This window comes from Salmo salar, chromosome ssa12 (genome assembly GCF_905237065.1).
Source record: "Salmo salar chromosome ssa12, Ssal_v3.1, whole genome shotgun sequence".
Lineage (NCBI taxonomy): Eukaryota > Metazoa > Chordata > Actinopteri > Salmoniformes > Salmonidae > Salmo > Salmo salar.
Genome location: NC_059453.1, coordinates 21894046 through 21918999, shown reverse-complemented (window position 1 = coordinate 21918999; position 24954 = coordinate 21894046). Strand labels below are relative to the sequence as shown.

Below are 24954 nucleotides of genomic sequence, written 5' to 3'. Positions count from 1 at the left end.
AACCCCAATTAACCAAACATAGAAACAGACATACTAGACTAAACATAGAATACCTGAAAACCAAACAGTGCCCAAAAACCCCGGAATACTTAAACCAAATGCCCCTTCAACAAAACACACCACCCCGAACCACATAAAACGAATACCCTCTGCCACGTCCTGACCAAACTACAATACTAATTAACCTTTATACTGGCCAGGACGTGACAAGATCCTACACTCTTAGAAACAAGGTGCTTTCTAAAATCTTAGGAGAACCCTTTTGAAGAACTCTTTTTGGTTGCAGGTAGAACCCCTTTGGGTTCCATGTAGAGACCTTTCTACAGAGGGTTCTACACGGAACCCAACAGGGTTCTACTTAGAAGCAAAAAGGGTTCTCCTATGGGTTAAAAACTATAATCACACTTTTATCAGCCAGTCAGTCATTCAGCCAACCAGCCAGCCAGTCAGTAAGTCAGTCATTCACCTAACCAGCCAGTCAGTCAATCATTCAGCCAACCAGTCAGCCAGTCAGTCTTTCAGCTAACCAGCCAGTCAGTCATTCAGCCAACCAGCCAGTCAGCCAGCCAGCCAGCCAGTCAGTCATTCAGCCAACCAGTCAGTCAGTCAGTCAGTCAGCCAATCAACCAGTCAGCCAACCAGTCATTCAACTAGACAGTCAGCCAGCCAATCAGTCATTCAGCCAACCAGTCAGCTAAACAGCCAGTCAGGCAGTCACTCAGTCAATCAGCCAACCAGCCAGCCAGCCAGCCCCTCCTTTCCTATGCTCCATAGAATAGATACAGTGATGTTGGCTGGACCAATCGGCTGCTTAAACAGCAGAGGTTGATGCTGGGAGAGAGAGGGGCACAAAGAGGGAGGCTGCACACACATCTCACACACACACACACGGTCGTTCCTTCTGAGACCAAACACACACACACACTCGCTCACACACAGACACACACACTGGATCTCTCTTTCACACACTCATAGAGTTTTATTATACACTTTTGATTTGGATTTTGCATGTACATTTTGAATTGGTTTTATTTTTTGCATGTTTTCATCCAATTAGTACAATACACACATTTGCCAATATGTGCCTTGTTCCAGTTGTCATGCTGTTGGCATTTCTGGGTAAGTACGTCAATGGTTTTTTAAATACTTTTGCAATACTTAAGCCTGGTTGGTTTGCAGTTCTTTTGTATACGAAGTGCTATTTACTTGGTTACTGTAGAGGGTGTGGGAAAAGGTCACATAATATTTACACCTTGAAATCCACTTGCTTTAGTTAATAAATGATTGTTAACTATTGCTATTAACTATCCCTAAAAAGAGGTTATGATCAATACAGTTTCTTTCTAAATACTTTGTTTTATTCAATCAATCAAACTAATCTAGCAAACTAATCTATCAAGTATCATACTAATGTATCAAACTTGATGGCAAAAATCACAGTGATGTTCCAATGGAGTTGTCTTCTGCATGGTTGACTTCACAGGTTCAGAACACACCTGTGGTGTATATTCACATATTACTCTATGTTAGAACTTTTTCACCCGTAGATACATACACTCCACCCGTAGCAGCTATGAATGTCATTTGATACTGTAGCATTTCTCAGGGCTACCCAGGCTAATTGATAGAATTACATGCGCTGAGAGACAATGTCTGCTTCCCAAATAGCACCCTATTCCCTACATAGTGCACTACTTTTGACTAAAGCCCCATAGTTTCAGACAATGTTATCGGCCCATTGGGTCGCAAGGGTTATAGCCATTTCATTCATCCTTAATACATGGCTTGGCTCACGCAGCAGTCTTTGGCGCCAGTAGCCTATTCTCTATGGCTGAGTTGAGCTCTTGTATGAAATCCATTCATGTGTTACATGAGACCAGTGTAATTTCAATGTGTCACTAGCTTAGAGCAGGTGAGCAGTATACGCCTGGTAAGGGGGCATATCGGTTAAGTGAGAGGTAGAGTCCACATTCATAGGTGCTTTGTTTACTTCCTCCAGATATCCTAATATTGATGTTTACTGCATACCTTACATTCATAACAGTCCTGAGTCATAGGCTATCATTCGGCTAGAATATGAAGGCATATTAACTGGTAGGCGTATCTGTTTTATAGGCTACTACATGCATGTTGATGACTTAATATTACTAATTCGCTGCAGCTATCTGTCATCATCTCATGTTAAATATACTTGCTATTGAAATGACAGTGATGATGAAATGTACTAGTTATTAACATTCAGTGGTGTAAAGTACTTAAGTAAAACTACTTTAAAGTACTACTTAAGTAGTTGATTTGGGTATCTGTACTTTACTTTAAAATGTATACTTTTGACAACTTTTACTTCACTACATTCTTAAAGACAATTATGTACTTTTTACTCCATACATTTTCCCTGACACCCAAAAGTACTGTTGATTACATTTTGAATGCTTAGCAGGACAGGAAAATTGTCTAATTCACACACTCATCCCTACTGCCTCTGATCTGGTGGACTCACTAAACACACATGCTTTGTTTGTAAATGATTTCTGAGTGTTGAATTGTGCCCCTGGCTATCCGTAAATAAAAAAACAAGAAAATGGTGCCGTCTGGTTTGGTTAATATAAGGAATTTGAAATGATTTATACTTTTGATACTTAAGTATATTTTAGCAATTACATTTACTTTTGATACTTAAGTATATTTAAAACCAAATACTTTTAGACTTTTACTCAAGTAGGATTTTACTGGGTGACTTTTACTTGAGTCATTTTCTATTAAGGTATCTTTACTTTTACTCAAGTATGACAATTGGGTACTTGTTCCACCACTATTGACATTACAGTGATGATGAAATATACTAGCTATTGACATTACAGTGATGATGAAATATACTAGCTATTGACATTACAGTGATGATGAAATATACTAGCTATTGACATTACAGTGATGATGAAATATACTAGCTATTGACATTACAGTGGTGATGAAATATACTAGCTATTGACATTACAGTGATGATGAAATATACTAGCTATTGACATTACAGTGATGATGAAATATACTAGCTATTGACATTACAGTGATGAGGAAGTTACTGTAATAGTGGGGGAAACCCTTTCTACATGCCTTGGAAAATATGTTAGATTAACCACTGCTACTGTATAGTCGTCAATACATAAGCTTGAAGAAATATCATAAACCACTTTAAGATTATCCTAAAAGGCCTAGTGCAGTCAAAAACATGAATTCCTGTGTTTTATATATATTTCCACACTATGGCCCCCATAGTGGTTGAAATAATACTGTGAAATTGTGAAGATTATAATAATGACCTTTTAGTGTAAGAGCTTTTTGAAAAGACCGTCAGAAATTTCAGCCTGTTTTGGTGGGATGGAGCTTTGGCCTGCCTGGTAATTAGTTAATAGACCAATAAGAAAGAGAGTTCCAAACATCTCTGCCAATAACAGGTAGTTTTCAGTTTTCCCCTCCCAACTTAGACCACTCCAAGACAGTCCTAGCAAAATTCTTGCTTGAGAAATTGCCCTTTACCAAGAAGCTATTTGGTTTCTTTTCGACCATTTTAATTGACAAACGATCACAGTAAGGTACTTATTTGTTACCCAGAAATGATATTTAGATAAAAACAGCTGCATTGGGCCTTTAAGAACTTCCTTGAGAAATGAGAAAGATCAATATCAATTACTAAACCTGTCAGTTATTACGTCCATAATGGCAAAGCATGTGAACACTCCAAAACAATTCAGATGTAACACAATAGGGACATACTTCCTTGTGCACTTATTTACTTCCACATTTGTCTGTCTGTATGTCTCTCTGTCTGTTCGGCTGTGTTTTTCAGGTTCCAGTTCCTGCACCCAGTTTCAGGCCAACCTAAACATGGGGGGAGTCACGGGATGGGTGCGGTTTGACTCCACTAATCAGACGGTGACCGTAAACGTCACTGGTACCGGAACCTGTGATTCGTCGCTCAACTTCTCCCTGAGTGTGTTCCCTGTGATGTTCGGCCATTTTGCTCAGCCTTGCCTTGAAGCCAACGTAGGAGCAAGCATCTTCACGTTCACCATTGATCCGTTCTCATCCAACACCACTGTTAATATGTCCAGTCTATTTAAACAGAGGTCAAATCTGGATGACCTTTCGTTGACCTTGGAGACATGCAACGGCACCAAAGCTTGTACAGTCATAAGCGGTCAAACCACAGTTCAGACGTGGCAGGCCAGGTTCTTCAGCTCGGTTGCCGGCGACATTTACATCAGGCAGAACGTCGGACAGACCCACGCCAGGGTCCTCACAAACTTGGCAACGATTGGTCAGGTAGGTGCTACGGCAACCAACATCACCATCTTGACGTCGCAGAGTTCTGATAGAGACTGTAAGGCTCTTCTGGATAGTCTGGAACCTTCATCTCTCACCCAGCTTGGGGAACTGAAAGTAGGCAGCCCTCTTACACCCGTCAAGTCTCGTTTGGATCTCGCTAGCTTCAGCTCCAACACCCGCTTCGCTCTCCTCAAACTGGGGTCTTCGAGTTATATGTGCGCCGAGATCAGAACAATGGACAGGAAGGAGGTGAGCGCCCTGGTGAACATGAGAGGGGTCAAGGGTTACTTCCTCTTCAGGCAGGCCTCGCCGTTCGAAGTCACAAAACTGAGAGTGAATCTGACCAATCTGAGGAGCCGGGTCGGACCCTATCACATCCACCACTTCCCCACACCTCCTATGAGGTCACCTCCGCAGACGACCTGCTCCAACGACAACGTTGGAGGCCATTGGAACCCGTTCGGGATGGACACTAAAGATCCCACCTACCCCTCTGGACCTGGGTCGACCCATGACCGGTATGAAGTAGGGGACCTCAGCGCCAGGCATGGGTCACTAGAGGGTAAAGCTGTGATGGACACAGTTTTCACAGACTTCAACCTCCCTCTGTTCGGACAGAACAGCATCGTGGGTCGGTCTGTGGTAATCCACCGTCCGGATGGAACTAGGTTCCTGTGCACCTACATAGGCTACCCAGGAGAGGTGCATGTAGCCAGGGCTACATTCCGTCACCCTGTGGTGGGTATGGTCCAGTTCGTCCAACTCAAGAGCAACCCGTTGTCTGATGTCACAGTCTTCATGGATCTGTCCTATGGGAGACCCTCCGAGACCGCTACCCGTAACCACCACTGGCACATCCACATGTATCCTATCAGCTCGGAGACAGACGCGGACAAGGGGAGGTGTGGGACCACGGGGGACCACTGGAACCCCTTCAACGTGGACACAAGGGATTTGAGCTACACCCTCCACTGCGGCCCCTCCAGACCCTTTTCCTGTGAGGTGGGGGACCTCTCCAAAAAGCACAGCACCCTCGACCTGGGGACCCGAGTGGGTGGGGCGTCGGCCAAACACTTCTTTACGGATACCACTTCCTGGTTGTCACTTCCCGCCAGGTCGGGCTCCATGATTGGTCGATCGGTGGTGATTCACAGTGCGGAGGGCGCCGCCCCCAGGATAGCCTGTGCTAACCTCACTGAGGTCCGGATGCCCGCGGCGGTCTTGGGCCCCTGGCATGGACCAGGGGCCTCCAGGGGCCAGATCCGGTTCTCCCAGGCTTTCCCTCAGGGCCCAACCATGATGGACGTCTCCCTGGCTGGACTCAGCTCCAGGGCTGGGGGCTACCACGTCCACATGCTGCCTATCAGTGCCACAGGTACTATTTCATGTTCTTTATAATGGGAGCCAGATGTCCTTGAGTGTTGTGATAGTCCTCTATTGTTCTGAGTGTTTGTTCAGCCTTTGTGTGTATATCTGTTAATTAATTTCAAAGCTGTAACTGTTTTGTAATATGAACAGATAACTTGATCAAATATTCATTTTTTTAAACGCAAGTATCAATCCTTTTCCCTCCTTTTGAGAAAGGCGTTTATCAAATAGAACATATTATTATTAATATTACAGGAGAGCCCTGCTCGGACAGCAACGTCATGGACCACTTTAACCCCTTCTCCTGGAATGTGTCTGCTTCTCCTGCTCCGGGGTCAGGGACTGTGGATGAATATGAGACTGGGGACATCAGCGGGAAGTTCGGGATGCTGACGGATCAGAACCAGACACAGACTCGGTATTTGGACGGGAATATGCCGATGACAGGGCCGAACAGTATAGTGGGGAGGTCATTGGTGGTTCACTACACTAACGGATCCAGGTGAGTGTGGGGATTTTTGTGTGTGTGTGTGTGTGTGTGTGTGTGTGAGAGACAGACAGACAGACAGACAGACAGACAGACAGACAGACAGACAGACAGAGAGACAGAGAGAGAGAGAGAGAGAGAGAGAGAGAGAGAGAGACACACACACACCTTTGTCATGGGTCTGTATAGCCACAGTTCCCTCCAGGAGTGCTATAAACAGCCAAACCAAAAATACACAAGGGGAAAGATTGTAACAGGTGGTGTGTGATTCATTTAAGACTGCTGTAGACTTGGTTCCTCTTTGGGTCACATTTGTGATACCTTGACATTCATGAACGGAACTTCTGACAAACTTGGAATGTTTTACATTACCATCCAGTTCCTCTTTAGCTCAGTCAGTTCACGCAGAATAATTTCTGACTCAAATCAAACACTTTACTCATGTAAAATGGAGAGAGCTATATTCACTTAATTCTTTTAAAAATGTAACATTTATTTCACTAGGTAAGAACATATCATTATTTACAATAACAGCCTAGGAACAGTGGGTTAACTGCCTTGTTCAGGGGCAGAACCACAGATTTTTACCATGTCAACTCAGGGATTCAATCTAGAAACCTTTTGGTTACTGGCCCAACACTGTCACACAGTCATTTAGCAGATGCACTTATTCAGAGTGATTTACAGTAGTGTGTGCATATATTCTCATACTGATTCCCCCCCCCGGGAATTGAACCCACAAACCTGGTGTTGCAAGCACCATGCTCTACCAAATGAGCTACACTTGGCCATACAGGACATGGGACAGCTCACATTATTACCTAGAACAAAGCTTATTTGGCACGACAAGAAGCCAAACAGGTAAAGTAGGGCCTTTATAGGGTAGGATGTCTGGAATACTGTATCCTCATCTCTTGTTGTGGTGTTGACTTATAAAGTGGGTATGTCTTCTGAATCGGCATAACAGTTTATAACATTTACATTTTAGTCATTTAGCAGACGCTCTTATCCAGAGTGACTTACAGTAATGAATGCATACATTTCATAAATTTTTTTTTCTTCTCCGTACTGGTCCCCCGTGGGAATCGAACCCACAACCCTGGCGTTGCAAACACCATGCTCTACCAACTGAGCCACACGGGACACATCTGAATCATGTTTGCATCCCCTAAATGTTTCATTTTTGAGTCGTTCACAATAATAGTTTTCTTTAATGAGTTCATATTTGGTCTATTTGTGTTTGTGAATTCCAGGATGCGGTGTGCTGACGTCTTAGCTGAGAATGCAACAGATGGACACTGGGTGTTTGCCAAGGCTGTCTTCAAAAGCACGGTGACAGGGACAGTCAAACTGGTAAGACCTGGATCTCACCTTTGCTCTCTACAGTATTCAAATGGCACAAAAGTACTTAATTGGTTTGAATCTGGTCTAATACTATTTCAGAAAAAATCTCCATATTTCACACTGCCTCTTCTCTATCCAATAAAGAAATTGCCAAATATATACAACATCAAAAAAAGATTTCATTATTGCCTACAGGGGAAACATATTTAGACTAATTCAGACCATGAGGAATACAACAACACGCATCTGCAGGAGTGGATGTTATCCCGTTTATGATACGTCCCAGGAGAGTAAGCTGGCGAATCATTACAAAGCTGCCACAAAAACATGACACTGTATTTTCTGCTGCGCCAGACAGTGAATTCATTAGGGCTGTAGCAGAGTCCTGTGTGTGACGGTAGGGCGTGTGTCTGGATCTGTGTGTGTATATCTGTGAGTGTTTGTGTTTGTCTATGTGTGTCTATGGCTGTGTTTACACAGGCAGCCCATTTCTGATGTTTTTTTTTCTCACGAATTGGTCTTTAGAACAATCAAATTGGGATCCCTGTGTAAACACAGCCATGTAGTGTTGGCCTGTAGAGTCAGCCCCCCGGCAGCCCCCCGGCAGCCCCCAGTCTAAAGCACTCAGGAGAACAGCTGTATTTGTCAGGCTCCTATACAGACCTGTGTCCTCCACAGTGTATCTCCATTACTGTTTAGGATGCTTAGAGAACCCATCAAATATCCTTTCAAATATTATGGTCTATCAGATGCAGGATTTGTGTGCTCTTTACAGACAGTTTAGAACACCTGGTATGAGCGTCTCATAAAACAAGTGCTAATATAGCTTTGCTGATAGGACAGCAGGTGATCATGTTCCCAGTGACGTAAGATTTCATAACCTTAAAACACCTGGTTAAATTACATTGACTCAGTAACTAGTCTAACAGTATTCTCTACTGTCTTCAGTTCCATTGACTCAGTAACTAGTTTAACAGTAGTCTCTACTGTCTTCAGTCCCATTGACTCAGTAACTAGTCTAACAGTATTCTTGTCATGTCTGACCAGTAAAGGGGTTATTTGTTATTGTAGTTTGGTCAGGACGTGGCAGGGGGTGTTTGTTTTATGTGGTTCAGGGTTTGTTGGGCTATGTGTTATGTAGAGTGGTGTTTGTTTAGAGTGTTCCGTGGTCTTTGGGTTATGTTCTAGGTTAGTGTATTTCTATGTTAGATCTAGGTTGTTTAATTCTATGTTTAGTTAATTGGGATTGGCCTTCAATTGGAGGCAGCTGTTCCTCATTGCCTCTGATTGAAGGTCCTATGTATAGGGGTGTGTTTGTAATGGGATTTGTGGGTAGTTGTCTCCTTGTTTAGTGTCTGAACACATGACATGACATGACATGACATGACATGACATGACATGACATGACATGACATGACATGACAGGACAGGACATGACATGACATGACATGACATGACATGACATGACATGACATGACATGACATGACAGGACAGGACAGGACAGGACAGGACAGGACAGGACAGGACAGGACAGGACAGGACAGGACAGGACAGGACAGGACAGGGCTGTTAGTGGCGGTCGGTGTGTTTGTTTTTCCTTCTTTTAACCAATTAAAGAAGATGAGTATACACGTTCCCGCTGTACCTTCGTCCAATCATTACGACACCCGTTACAATTCTCTACTGTCTTCAGTCCCATTGACTCAGTAGCTAGTCTAACAGTATTCTCTACTGTCTTCAGTCCCATTGACTCAGTAACTAGTCTAACAGTATCCTCTACTGTCTTCAGTCCCATTGACTCAGTAACTAGTCTAACAGTATCCTCTACTGTCTTCAGTCCCATTGACTCAGTAACTAGTCTAACAGTATTCTCTACTGTCTTCAGTCCCATTGACTCAGTAACTAGTCTAACAGTATCCTCTACTGTCTTCAGTCCCATTGACTCAGTAACTAGTCTAACAGTATCCTCTACTGTCTTCAGTCCCATTGACTCAGTAACTAGTCTAACAGTATTCTCTACTGTCTTCAGTCCCATTGACTCAGTAACTAGTCTAACAGTATTCTCTACTGTCTTCAGTCCCATTGACTCAGTAACTAGTCTAACAGTATCCTCTACTGTCTTCAGTCCCATTGACTCAGTAACTAGTCTAACAGTATCCTCTACTGTCTTCAGTCCCATTGACTCAGTAACTAGTCTAACAGTATCCTCTACTGTCTTCAGTCCCATTGACTCAGTAACTAGTCTAACAGTATCCTCTACTGTCTTCAGTCCCATTGACTCAGTAACTAGTCTAACAGTATCCTCTACTGTCTTCAGTCCCATTGACTCAGTAACTAGTCTAACAGTATCCTCTACTGTCTTCAGTCCCATTGATTCAGTAACTAGTCTAACAGTATACTCTACTGTCTTCAGTCCCATTGACTCAGTAACTAGTCTAACAGTATTCTCTACTGTCTTCAGTCCCATTGACTCAGTAACTAGTCTAACAGTATCCTCTACTGTCTTCAGTCCCATTGACTCAGTAACTAGTCTAACAGTATTCTCTACTGTCTTCAGTCCCATTGACTCAGTAACTAGTCTAACAGTATCCTCTACTGTCTTCAGTCCCATTGACTCAGTAACTAGTCTAACAGTATCCTCTACTGTCTTCAGTCCCATTGACTCAGTAACTAGTCTAACAGTATCCTCTACTGTCTTCAGTCCCATTGACTCAGTAACTAGTCTAACAGTATCCTCTACTGTCTTCAGTCCCATTGACTCAGTAACTAGTCTAACAGTATTCTCTACTGTCTTCAGTCCCATTGACTCAGTAACTAGTCTAACAGTATCCTCTACTGTCTTCAGTCCCATTGACTCAGTAACTAGTCTAACAGTATTCTCTACTGTCTTCAGTCCCATTGACTCAGTAACTAGTCTAACAGTATCCTCTACTGTCTTCAGTCCCATTGACTCAGTAACTAGTCTAACAGTATCCTCTACTGTCTTCAGTCCCATTGACTCAGTAACTAGTCTAACAGTATTCTCTACTGTCTTCAGTCCCATTGACTCAGTAACTAGTCTAACAGTATCCTCTACTGTCTTCAGTCCCATTGACTCAGTAACTAGTCTAACAGTATCCTCTACTGTCTTCAGTCCCATTGACTCAGTAACTAGTCTAACAGTATTCTCTACTGTCTTCAGTCCCATTGACTCAGTAACTAGTCTAACAGTATCCTCTACTGTCTTCAGTCCCATTGACTCAGTAACTAGTCTAACAGTATCCTCTACTGTCTTCAGTCCCATTGACTCAGTAACTAGTCTAACAGTATACTCTACTGTCTTCAGTCCCAGCAGACTTTTCTGGATGGCAGCTACAGTGACATCACTCTGGAGGTGGACGTGCGGTCATCACAGGTGCTAGACGTAAGCATGCATGGACCTCTCGGATCTGTTCAATCTCTTTTAATAGAAACAAAAAAAACTGTCACATTCTCATGGTTATCTAATTTCTAACCTTATCACAGGTAGGTTCCATTGAAAAAGGGAGCCTGGAAAAATAAACTATTTTTGTGGCAATAAATAACTTGTGTCACATAGTGGCTGTTATCTAGCCTACAGTGCAATCTCGGCATCCAGAAATCAAGGTCAATCAATCAAATGTATTTATAAAGCCGTTTTTACATCAGCAGTTGTCACAAAGTGCTTATACAGAAACCCATCCTAATACCCCAAAGAGCAAGCAATGCAGACGTAGAAACACAATGCAGATGTAGAAACACAATGCAGATGTAGAAACACAATGCAGACGTAGAAACACAATGCAGACGTAGAAACACAATGCAGACGTAGAAACACAATGCAGATGTAGAAACACAATGCAGACGTAGAAACACAATGCAGATGTAGAAACACAATGCAGACGTAGAACCACAATGCAGACGTAGAAGCACAATGCAGACGTAGAAACACAATGCAGACGTAGAACACACAATGCAGACGTAGAAACACAATGCAGATGTAGAAACACAATGCAGATGTAGAAACACAATGCAGACGTAGAAGCACAATGCAGATGTAGAAACACAATGCAGACGTAGAAACACAATGCAGACGTAGAAACACAATGCAGATGTAGAAGCACAATGCAGACGTAGAAACACAATGCAGATGTAGAAACACAATGCAGACGTAGAACCACAATGCAGATGTAGAAACACAATGCAGACGTAGAACACACAATGCAGACGTAGAAACACAATGCAGATGTAGAAACACAATGCAGACGTAGAAACACAGTGCAGATGTAGAAACACAATGCAGATGTAGAAACACAATGCAGACGTAGAAACACAATGCAGACGTAGAAACACAATGCAGATGTAGAAGCACAATGCAGACGTAGAAACACAATGCAGATGTAGAAACACAATGCAGATGTAGAAGCACAATGCAGACGTAGAAACACAATGCAGATGTAGAAACACAATGCAGATGTAGAAGCACAATGCAGACGTAGAAACACAATGCAGATGTAGAAGCACAATGCAGACGTAGAAACACAATACAGATGTAGAAGCACAATGCAGACGTAGAAACACAATGCAGATGTAGAAACACAATGCAGACGTAGAAGCACAATGCAGATGTAGAAGCACAATGCAGACGTAGAAACACAATGCAGACGTAGAAACACAATGCAGATGTAGAAACACAATGCGGATGTAGAAGCACAATGCGGATGTAGAAGCACAGTGCAGACGTAGAACCACAATGCAGACGTAGAACACACAATACAGATGTAGAAGCACAATGCGGATGTAGAAGCACAATGCAGACGTAGAACCACAATGCAGACGTAGAACACACAATACAGACGTAGAAGCACAATGCAGACGTAGAAACACAATGCAGACGTAGAACCACAATGCAGACGTAGAACACACAATACGGATGTAGAAGCACAATGCGGATGTAGAAGCACAATGCAGACGTAGAAGCACAATGCAGACGTAGAAGCACAATGCAGACGTAGAAGCACAATGCAGACGTAGAACACACAATGCGGATGTAGAAGCACAATGCAGACGTAGAAACACAATGCAGACGTAGAAGCACAATGCAGACGTAGAAGCACAATGCAGACGTAGAACACACAATGCGGATGTAGAAACACAATGCAGATGTAGATACACAATGCAGACATAGAAACACAATGCAGACATAGAAACACAATGCAGACGTAGAACCACAATGCAGACGTAGAACCACAATGCAGACGTAGAACACACAATACAGACGTAGAAGCACAATGCAGACGTAGAACACACAATGCGGATGTAGAAGCACAATGCGGATGTAGATACACAATGCAGACGTAGAAACACAATGCAGACATAGAAACACAATGCAGACGTAGAACCACAATGCAGACGTAGAACCACAATGCAGACGTAGAAGCACAATGCAGATGTAGAAACACAATGCAGATGTAGAAGCACAATGCAGATGTAGAACCACAATGCAGACGTAGAACACACAATACAAATGTAAAAGCACAATGCGGATGTAGAAGCACAATGCAGACGTAGAAGCACAATGCAGACGTAGAAGCACAATGCAGACGTAGAAGCACAATGCAGACGTAGAACACACAATGCGGATGTAGAAGCACAATGCAGACGTAGAAACACAATGCAGACGTAGAAGCACAATGCAGACGTAGAAGCACAATGCAGACGTAGAACACACAATGCGGATGTAGAAACACAATGCAGATGTAGATACACAATGCAGACATAGAAACACAATGCAGACGTAGAAACACAATGCAGACGTAGAAGCACAATGCAGACGTAGAAGCACAATGCAGACGTAGAACACACAATGCGGATGTAGAAACACAATGTAGATGTAGATACACAATGCAGACGTAGAAACACAATGCAGACGTAGAACACACAATGCAGACATAGAAACACAATGCAGACGTAGAACCACAATGCAGACGTAGAACCACAATGCAGACGTAGAACACACAATACAGACGTAGAAGCACAATGCAGACGTAGAATACACAATGCGGATGCAGAAGCACAATGCGGATGTAGATACACAATGCAGATGTAGAAACACAATGCAGACATAGAAACACAATGCAGACGTAGAACCACAATGCAGACGTAGAACCACAATGCAGACGTAGAAGCACAATGCAGATGTAGAACCACAATGCAGACGTAGAACACACAATACAGACGTAGAACACACAATACAGACGTAGAACACACAATACAAATGTAAAAGCACAATGCAGACGTAGAAACACAATGCAGACATAGAAACACAATGCAGACGTAGAACCACAATGCAGATGTAGAAGCACAATGCAGATGTAGAAGCACAATGCAGACGTAGAAGCACAATGCAGACGTAGAAACACAATGCAGATGTAGAAGCACAATGCAGACGTAGAAACACAATGCAGATGTAGAAGCACAATGCAGACGTAGAAACACAATGCAGATGTAGAAGCACAATGCAGACGTAGAAGCACAATGCAGACGTAGAAACACAATGCAGACGTAGAAACACAATGCAGATGTAGATACACAATGCAGACGTAGAAACACAATGCAGACGTAGAAACACAATGCAGACGTAGAAACAATGTAAGAAACAAATCAGCTGCTCTGTAACATTTTAATGTCTGTCACTAGAGTCTATCTACCGTAGAATCGTATCACAGGTTCTATTAGAAAAGGGAAGCTGTATAAAAAGAATGGTAAAACATCAGAGAAAAAATAATGTTTTCCCCACTGTAACTAGGTAACAGAGGTTTCCTGGATCATCACTGGTAAAGGCTCTGAGGTGAACGACAACCAGTGTACCAGTGTTGGGGACACGTTTAACCCCTTCAACATGGAAGCTGGGGTGAGTTTATTCTCTCATTTTCACTTACAATACATCATGGCCATTCTTCATGAAGTGTCTAGGATAGATCAGCATTCCTACTCTGAGACACTTTATGAATAAGGGCCCAGTACCTAGCCATCATAGGAGAATTTCCCCCACTGTGTAGTCCACTGTGTAGTCCACTGTGTAGCGCTGATCTCTGCTTTATTTCAACTTTAAAGTTCCACTTGATCAACAAGTCTTATGGAATCCAATAGAACTGTGTTTGATATTCCATCGAATCTTTGTCTTTGACAATGTCACAGTTGTTGGGTTTTGAGTTTGCAAGAAAGGCATTTCACTGTACTTATGCATGTGACATTAAAACTTGCAACTACACCACAACCACAACCATATACTTCACATCGTTTTCATAACCAGAAGTGGAAGTGTTTGTTGGAATTGGTTTCAATAGAATTAGAATGAGTAGAACAGTCATGGAACCTCTGACCCAGCCCTATTGACTTGAATGGGGACGTCCCTTCTAGTAATTCTATTTCTATGGTTGGTTCCGTCCTCTGCTCTGTTCTGTCCTCCCTCAGAACTCCAGTTGTTCCCGTGACAACGCTCTGAGTTGTGAGGTGGGAGACCTGACGAACAGACAGGGGACAGTCAGCCTGACACACAGACAGCTGTACACCGACACCAGCATACAACTGGCTGGGGACTACACAGGTAACACACAAGCATGTACGCACACACACAGAGACACACACAGAGACACACACACACACACACACACACACACACACACACACACACACACACACACACACACACACACACACACACACACACACACACACACACACACACACACACACACACACACACACACAGCACTGTAAGCTGGACCAGACAGAATACAAACAGCTGTACTCAGACACCAGCATACAAATGTCAGGGGAGTACACAGGTAACAGACACATGTCTGTTCAGAAATCTAGACTCCTTTATGATGCACATGAAACATAATATTGATGTATTGTCATTGCACACTCACCAAACTGCAATCCAAAAGTGTTGCATCACATTGTTTCCCAAGAGAATCAAGTTTCATGACAAAAATGTCAACCACCTTCACTATTAGGGGATATGTCATGTGTGAAACAACAAAGTAATTTAGGTGATAATATAAAAAGTATATTTCTGACTTTGGTGCTGTTGTTGATGTTGTTGTTGTAGTGGTCCACAGGTCCCTGGTCCTGAGGAGCGGCAGCGATGTCTTCGCGTGTGCCGTCATTCTTCCAGAATCCCCCTGGGCAGAGCAGACCTTCCCCAACGTCATGTCTTTCAGCAGGTGGGTGTGATTGGGTATTAAACCGCCTGTGAACTCAAGACTGTGTTAGCCCATCAAGCTAAGACCTACAGGCGTTAGTGTTGGGAGCCAATATGTGAGACTGATCGGGTATTAAACCGTGGAACTGGAGAGGGAAAGAGGAAGTGAGTGTTATATGTAATTAGACTACTTCTTTTTAATACTTGAGTACCTGGCATTTACATTTATTTGGAATATTTAAACCATCAAGGAACTACCAGTATTATCTCGCTCTGAGAAAGGGTTCTACATTGAACCCAAAAGGGTTCTAACTGGAACCCAAAGGGATTCTACAAAGGGTTCTCCTATGGGGACAGCCGAAGAACCCTTTTAGGTTCTAGATAGCACCTTTTTTTCAAAGAGTGTATTCTCACCACCTCCTCAGCCAGCCACCACACGTGCCACACCTGTATAAGATGATGGAGGGTTCATTTACAACAATGTGACACAACTCATTGATCATATCTTCATAAAGGGTTTGGCCCAGTGCCAATTGTCGAACCATGAAAACAATCCAACCATATTTCAAATGCTTTACATGATAATACATCATCACTAATCCTGAATTATGGGATTACAGTACATCATCATGAATTCATATATGCTGAGTGTACAAAACATTAGGAACACCTTCTCTTTCCATGACAGCCTGACCAGGTGAATCCAGGTGAAATCTACAGTATGATCCCTTATTGATGTCACTTGTTAAATCCACTTCAATCAGTGTAGATGAAGGGGAGGAGACAGGTTAAAGAAGGATTTTTATACCTTGAGACATTTGAGACATGGGTTGTGTGTTTCATTCAGAGGATGAATGGGCAAGACAACATATTTAAGTGCCTTTGAACAGGGTATGATTGTAGGTGCCAGGCATATCGGTTTGAGTCAAGAACATCAACGCTGCTGGGTTTTTCACGCTCACCAGTTTCTCGTGTGTATCAAGAATGGTCCACCACCCAAAGGACATCCAGCCAACTTGACACAACTGTGGGAAACAATGGAATCAACATTGGCCAGCATCCTGTTCTTAATGTTTTGTATACTCAATATCACACAGATGGGTTGTCATGTGCCTTTTACTGAGGAGGGGCTTCCGTCTGGCAACTCTACCATAAAGGCCTGATTGGTAGAGCGCTGCAGAGATGGTTGTCCTTCTGGAAGGTTCTCCCATCTCCACAGAGGAACTCTAGAGCTCTGTCAGAGTGACCCTCGGGTTCTTGGTTACCTCTCTGACCAAGGCCCTTCTCCCCGGATTGCTCAGTTTGGTCAGGCGGCCAACTCTAGGAAGAGTCTCGGTGGTTCCAAACTTCTTCCATTTAAGAATGATGGAGGCCACTGTGATCTTGGGGACCTTAAATGGTGCAGAAATGTTTTGGTACCCTTCCTCAGATCTGTGCCTCAACACAATCCTGTCTCAGAGCTCTACGGACAATTCCTTTGACCTCATGGCTTGGTTTTTGCTCTGACATGCATTGTCAACTTTGGGACCTTATATAGACAGGTGTGTGCCTTTCCAAATCATGTCCAGTCAATTGAATTTACCACAGGTGGACTCCAATCAAGTTGTAGAAACATCTCAAAGATGATCAATGGAAACAGGATGCACCTGAGCTTAATTTCGAGTCTCATAGCAAAGGGTCTGAATACTTATGTAAATAAGGTATTTCAGTTTTCTATTTTTAATAAATTAGTAAATATTTCTAAAAACCTGTTATCGCTTTGTCATTATGGGCATATTGTGTGTAGATTGATGAGGAAAAAAATATTTGCAATCAATTTTAGAATAAGACTGTAACGTAACAAAATGTGAAAAAAGTCAAGGGGTCTGAATACTTTCTGAAAACACTGTATATATCACAGGATGTTGGTGGCACCTTAATTGGGGTGAACAGGATCGTGATAGTACGGGAAAAAAAGGAAAAAAAAATGTATGAAATGTATTCACTACTGTAAGTCGCTCTGGATAAGAACGTCTGCTAAATGACTAAATTGTAAAAAAAAAAAGGTAAATAATAACTGGAGCGGAATCAGTGGAATAGTATCATATACATAAAACACATGGTTTACAGGTGTTTGATGCCATTCCATTTGCTCCGTTCCGGCCATTATTATGCAGCCTCTGTATATATTTATATATATATATGTTGTGAAATTGTATACTTTCCCAACAAATTATAAAAACAATAATACAAATTGTCTATTGTTCATTTTTCTCTCAAGATATGACTTCCGCAATAGGGTGGCAGAGGTCCTAGAGGTGAACATGTCCAGGGTCACCATCCTTCCAGGGTCTCCTCTGACCACAGTGGACGGACCATGCCAGAAAGTCAGCTTCCTTGTCTCAGGTACAGCCAATAATATAGTGCTGTATGTGTAGAGCACAGTGATGCACAATATTCTCTGATCAAAGAAGAAAAAAGAAGAAACATTTTATGAATTACGGAGGCAGTGGCACTTAAGACACATTTAAAACATTACATTGGTCATTCTTGACTGTGCACATGCTATTATCAGCTTCTTTATCTCAGGTACAGCTGATGACATACAGTAGGTAGTATATTGTTTGTCTATGGTTCAGCGCAATGATGCCCAATATTCCTTTATCAAAATCTGCCTGAAAACGTGTTTTCTTTGAATTTCTATACTGTTCAAAAGTTATATTCTTTCCAAATAAGATGCAGACAAATGTTCCAGCACAAACACTGATAATTGTGGCAAAGTCAAAACATTACAGAATGAATTATTGTCTGTGTGTCACGGTTGTCATTGGTAAAGGAGGACCAAAACGCAGCAGGAATGTGGATGCTCATCTTGTGTATTTATTTACAAACTAAGTGAACACCAGAACAACAAAATGAAACGAACTACGAAACAGTCTTGAAAGGCTCACTCAGCAAAACAAGAAACAATCTCCCACAAATGACAAACACACCCTAATATATGGGACTCTCAATTAAAGGCAAATAGACAACACCTGCCTTCAATTGAGAGACCAACCCCAATTAACCAAACATAGAAACAGACTCACTAGACTAAACATAGAATTACATGAATATCAAACAGTGCCCAAAAACCCCGGAATACTTAAATCAAATGTCCTTCTAGAAAAACACCACCCCGAACCACATAAAACAAATACCCTCTGCCACGTCCTGACCAAACTAAAATGACAATTAACCCTTATACTGGCCAGGACGTGACACTGTGCCCATATTATATACCAAGTCCCCTCTCCTGACCCTAACACTGAACAGGGAGGGACATGCAAGTGGTAAAAAGGAAGTGTGTGGGTTGCGCTGATGAATCAGATCAGCCTAAAACATCTGTCAGTGCATGTGGGGGAATTGTTTTAACAATAATAATAACGTGTAAAGTCCTAGTGCAGTCAAAAAGTGATATTCCTGTGTTTTACAATATATATTTTTCCTCACCATGAGGTTAAAATATAATTATGATAATGCTCTTTTAATGTAAGAGCTGTTTGAAAAGACAGCTTGATATTCTTGCCTGTTTTAGTGGGATGGCGCTTTAGCCTGCCTGGTGATATCACCAGGTGGTAAATTAGTTAATAGACCAATAAGAAAGAGAGTTCCAAATCTTTCTGCCAATAACAGCTAATTTTCAGTTTTCCCCTCCCCACTCAGACCACTCCCAGACAGTCCTAGCAAAATTCTAGCTTGAGAAATTGCTCTTTGCTATTTTTGACCATTTTAAATCACAGCAAGGTACTTAATTGTTACCCAGAAATGATTTGATATTGAGATAAAACGGCTGCATTGGACCTTTAAGCACTTGTGAGGGAGATCCCCTAGAGCTTATAGTCTACGAGCCTACAGCGACTTCAGAAAAACAATCAAGTATCTTCCTCAGTGAGTCATTGAAAGTAGTGAGAAGTTAGTCACCCATATTCAGAAGTGGTTTCAGGACAGGTTCACTGCAGAGGTGTTGAAGAGATGACAGTAATTCAAGTAAGAATGACAGCTACTGCACATTGTTGTCACTCATTTTAAGGTAAACGTCAGTTCAAGTCAAATACTAACAGTGACAATACAGCGTAGGTCTATCACCAGTCTAACGTTATAGTGGAAAGGTCAAATCAAATCAAATGTTATTGGTCACATACACATGGTTAGCAGATGTTATTGCGAGTGTAGCGAAATGCTTGTGCTTCTAGTTCCGACAGTGCAGCAATATCTAACAAGTAATCTAAACATTCCACAACAACTACCTAATACACACAAATCTAAGTAAAGGAATGGAATAGAATATATACATATAAATATATGGATGAGCAATGACCAAGAGGCATAGGCAAGATGCAATAGATGGTATAAAAAACAGTATATACATATGAGATGAGTAATGCAAGATATGTAAACATTATTAAAGTGGCATTATTAAAGTGACTAGTGATCCAGTTATTAAAGTGGCCAATGATTTCAAGGCTGTATGTAGGCAGCAGCCTCTCTGAGTTAGTGATTGCTGTTTAACAGTCTATGGCCTTGAGATAGAAGCTATTTTTCAGTCTCTCGGTCCCAGCTTTGATGCACCTGTACTGACCTCGCCTTCTGGATGGTAGCGGGGTGAACAGGCAGTGGCTCGGGTAGTTGTTGTCCTTGATTATCTTTTTGGCCTTCCTGTGACATCGGGTGCTGTATGTGTCCTGGAGGGCATGTAGTTTGCCACTGGTGATGCATTGTGCAGACTGCACCACCCTCTGGAGAGCCCTGGGGTTATGGGCAGTGCAGTTGCCGTACCAGGCAGTGATACAGCCCGACAGGATGCTCTCAATTGTGCATCTGTAAAAGTTTGTGAGGGTTTTAGGTGACACGCCAAATTTATTCAGCCTCCTGAAGTCCAAGATCATCTCCTTTGTTTTTTTGACGTTGGGTGAGAGGTTGTTTTCCTGACACCACACTCCGAGTGCCGTCACCTCCTCCCTATAGGCTGTCTCGTTGTTGTTGGTAATCAAGCCTACTACTGCTGTGTCGTCTGCAAACTTGATGATTGAGTTGGAGGCGTGCATGGCTACACAGTCATGGGTGAACAGGGAGTACAGGAGGGGGCCGAGCATGCACCCTTGTGGGGCCCCAGTGTTGAGGATCAGCGAAGTGGAGATGTTGTTTGCTTCCTTCACCACCTGGGAGCGGCTCGTCAGGAAGTCCAGGACCCAATTGCACAGGGCGGGGTTGAGACCCAGGGCCTCAAGCTTAATGATGAGCTTGGAGGGTACTATGATGTTGAATGCTGAGCTGTAGTCAATGAACAGCATTCTTACATAGGTATTCCTCTTGTCCAGATGGGGTAGGGCAGTGTGCAGTGTGATGGCAATTGCATCGTCTGTGGACCTATTGGGGCGATACGCAAATTGAAGTGGGTCTAGGGTGACAGGTAAGGTGGAGGTGATATGATCTTTGACTAGTCTCTTGGGCACTTCGTGATGACAGAAGTGAGTGCTATGGGGTGATAGTCATTTAGTTAAGTTACATTTGTCTTCTTGGGTACATGTACAATGGTGGCCATCTTGAAGCATGTGGGGACAGCAGACTGGGATAGGGAGAGATTGAATATGTCTGTAAACACATCAGCCAGCTGGTCTGCGCATGCTCTGAGGACACGGCTAGGGATGCCGTCTGGGCCGGCAGCCTTGTGAGGGTTAACACGTTTAAATGTCTTACTCACAACGGCCACAGAGAAGGAGAGCCCACAGTCCTTGGTAGCGGGCCGTGTCTGTGGCACTGTATTATCCTCAAAGCGGGCAAAGAAGGTGTTTAGGTGTGTGTGTCTGTGTGTGTGTGCGTGCATTTATATTTGGCAATCTATGTTGAAATCTAGTTTCTTGGAGGCCATGACACAATTCATTAGTCAAAAGTATTCACCTGGAATGTAAACCTATTGTTTACATCCGAAACGTTATAATTATGTTGTCTGAGTATTTGAACATCACACCACTTATATAGTTGTCTTTGTCATTAAAGTGTCACAACTGACAGTCAGGTAGAGAAGGAATAGAGGTGCTGAAACACGAGCTGTAGGTGTTCTTGGGTGAAGGAATGCCTTTTTGAAGAATGAGGAGGTAGGCTGCTCACAGATGGTTTGCAGGACACAGATTAAGCCTTGTATAATGGAGAAAAACAACTCCTCCTCACGCTACAGAGCAATTACCAGGGTTTTTGTCTGACGCTTTCAATGAACTGCCAAATCGTGGGAGTCTGTGTAGATGCTATGCTAGGTGTTGATTCTTCCCTCCATAAAGCTTTGTTGTTTTCTCAGCCCTTGTGTCCCAGTCTGAGAGCTACTCGGAGATAGTTGCGTTCCAAAGAATCCTATTCCCTACATAGCACTCTACTTTTAACAGAACCCCAATGGTCCTGGTCAAAAGTAGTGCACTAAGTAGCTAGCTGCTCAGGCCTCTGTGTCTGTCCAGACAATGAATAATTCTGCCCATTCAAAAGCCTTACAAAAACTGCTGGGTAACCTGATGCTGGAGTTAAGGGTCTGGCTATTCTCTATAGTGTACTACTTTTGACCAAAGCCCTATGTACCCTGGTCAAAAGTAGTGCACTAAGTAGGGAATAGGGTGCCCTTTGGGATGCACCTTTGCCCCCCTCCAAGTTGTCTGTCCCAGTGGGACAGAGGAGAGCAGTGTATGGAGAAGAGGTACCACAGTATAGCACAGACAGGATGGCCTTTATGACATCAGAAGAATACAGTGGAATGTTCTCAGTTTAGGACTGCCCGATGAAGACATACAGAGTTGTGAATGATAAACTATCTTTGTGAAAAAAAGTTTATTTGTCTCATCTAAAAACATAGTTTTTCCTTGATCTGGGTACTCAGACTAGGCTGTAGATTTATTTATTGAACCTTTATTTTATCAGAGAGTCATACTGAGTCAATAAATTACAGAAAATACACACATGAAAATATAAATACAAAATGCAAGCAGAAAGAAAAACACGGTCATAAAAAACAAAGACATTCATCAGTAATAAGGTCCTCAATCCGCTTTCTGAATTGCCATAGAGGCACCAGAACATCACATTTAACAACATTTTGAAGATTGTTCCTCAAATAAGGTGCAAGAAACTAAAGCTGATTTACCTAACTCTGTAGAGACCAAAGGAATTTACAGAGTTAGTCATCCCTGAAACCGGGTGTGGTAACTAGTATGACTGAAGTTTAGTAATGATGTTAGGAACAGTGGAACTTTTTGTAAAAGGGCTTCATAAATGAAAACATAGCAATGTATCAACCTACGTGACATCAAAGAGGGCCAACCAACTTTCTGGTAGAGAATGCGTGATATACCATCCAAGCTTTCACAGACTCCAAAACAATCTTTACACAATATTCTCAGTTTAGGGAAGCCTGATGAAGACATTACAGGGGAGAATAAAATGGTAATAACATTGTAATAATACAATGGTAACAAGTTACTCACAATGCTACATACTACTGTGACTTTTAATAACCAATACCCTGTTGACTTACAGGGGAGGTGAGTACGGACAAGATGAACTCTATCAAAGACAGTGAGAAGATGGGCATCTTCAAGCAGACAGAAGGTTGCTCAAGTAAGTACACCACTGACACACACACACACACACACACCCAATACAGTAGGTGTGATAGTGTATAACTGAACAGAAACATACAAATAAACCTTACTGTGTAGACGTATTAATGTAATACAATCTTTCATCTCAATGTTCATTTAAACAGGAAGTTCTGGACAACTGCTGGAGCCTGGGAGATATCTGGTGATGTTGACGATAGCTGCAGCCTACTTCCTACACTCTCTGATCCAGCAGTAGTTTATACTGTAGATCTAGGTTTGCATCCCAAATGGCACCCTATTCCCCATATAGTGCACTACTTCTGACCAGAGACTTTTAAAACATTTTATTTTTTATTTCACCTTTATTTAACCAGGTTTGCCAGTTGAGAACAAGTTCTCATTTACAACTGCGACCTGGCCAAGTTAAAGCAAAGCAGTGCGACACAAACAACACGGATTTACACATGGAATAAACAAATGTACAGTCAATAACACAATAGAAAAAATCTATATACAGTGTGTGCAAATGAGGTAAGATTAGGGAGGTAAGGCAATAAATAGGCCGTAGTGGCGAAGTCATTACAATTTAGCAATTAAACACTGGAGTGATAGATGTGCAGAATGAATGTGCAAGTAGAGATACTGGGGTGCAAAGGAGCCAAAAAATAAATAAAAAAATAACAATATGGGGATGAGGTAGTTGGATGGGCTATTTACAGATGGCCTATGTACAGGTGCAATGATCTGTGAGCTGCTCTGACAGCTGATGCTTAAAGTTAGTGAGGAAGATATGAGTCTCCAGCTTCAGTGATTTTTGCAACTCATTCCAGTCATTGGCAGCAGAGAACTGGAAGGAAAGGCGGCCAAAGAAGGAATTGACATTGGGGGTGACCAGTGAAATATACCTGCTGGAGCGCGTGCTATGGGTGGGTGCTGCTATGGTGACCAGTGAGTTGAGATAAGGCGGGGTTTTACCTAGCAAAGACTTGGGCTTTGGTCAAAAGTAGTGCACTGTATAGGGAATAGGGTGCCATTTGGGCATTGCCCTAACCCTCACTCTGAATCAACACTGGAACTGTCAAATATTCCTATTTTCTAAACTGCAATGAAGTCTATATTTTGATGATCGTTTTGTCATTGATCTGAATGGTGTGGGTTTGAATTTGCTCTTGAAGCAAGCATTTTGTTGTTTATTCGTTTTTTATCCTAGATATAAAAAATATATATACTTTAGATGCCAACTAAATGCCAACTTCCTGTATTATATTGTAAATATTCCACGTTTGGGTAAATATGTATACTGTTTCAGCCCAATATCCACAACATCAAAGCAAACGTAATAGAGCAACAATTGTTCATTGTCCTTCCCTGTCCAATTACTGTATCAAAAATGCAATTTGAAGGAAAGAGATGCTGTAAATGTTTGCAAATGTGTCCCATTGTATGTATGCATTGTTTTCTCATGCATTAATGTATTAAACTGCCACTTTCCCATTTAAGGTGAATTTCCAAGTCTTGCATATATGTTTTTATTGAGTAACCATAAAAATAATATGTGATGATGAAAAAAAAATATTTGGATAAATACGGATTATTGAAAACGTGAATTTCATGAAATCTC

At 42.2% G+C, this 24954-nt stretch overlaps 1 protein-coding gene across 1 annotated transcript; it reads left to right on the top strand.

Moving 5' to 3' along the window:
• The first annotated feature begins 816 nt into the window (after positions 1 to 816).
• Positions 817 to 24845, top strand: LOC106590349 (uncharacterized). The gene is made up of 11 exons (XM_045691023.1): positions 817 to 1119; positions 3845 to 5698; positions 5947 to 6193; positions 7432 to 7531; positions 10849 to 10926; positions 14329 to 14433; positions 14997 to 15129; positions 15640 to 15754; positions 17993 to 18117; positions 23269 to 23349; positions 23498 to 24845. The coding sequence occupies exons 1-11, from the start codon at positions 1080 to 1082 to the stop codon at positions 23587 to 23589; spliced, it is 2970 nt and encodes a 989-aa protein (XP_045546979.1). The 5' UTR covers positions 817 to 1079; the 3' UTR covers positions 23590 to 24845.
• The last annotated feature ends 109 nt before the right edge of the window (positions 24846 to 24954 follow it).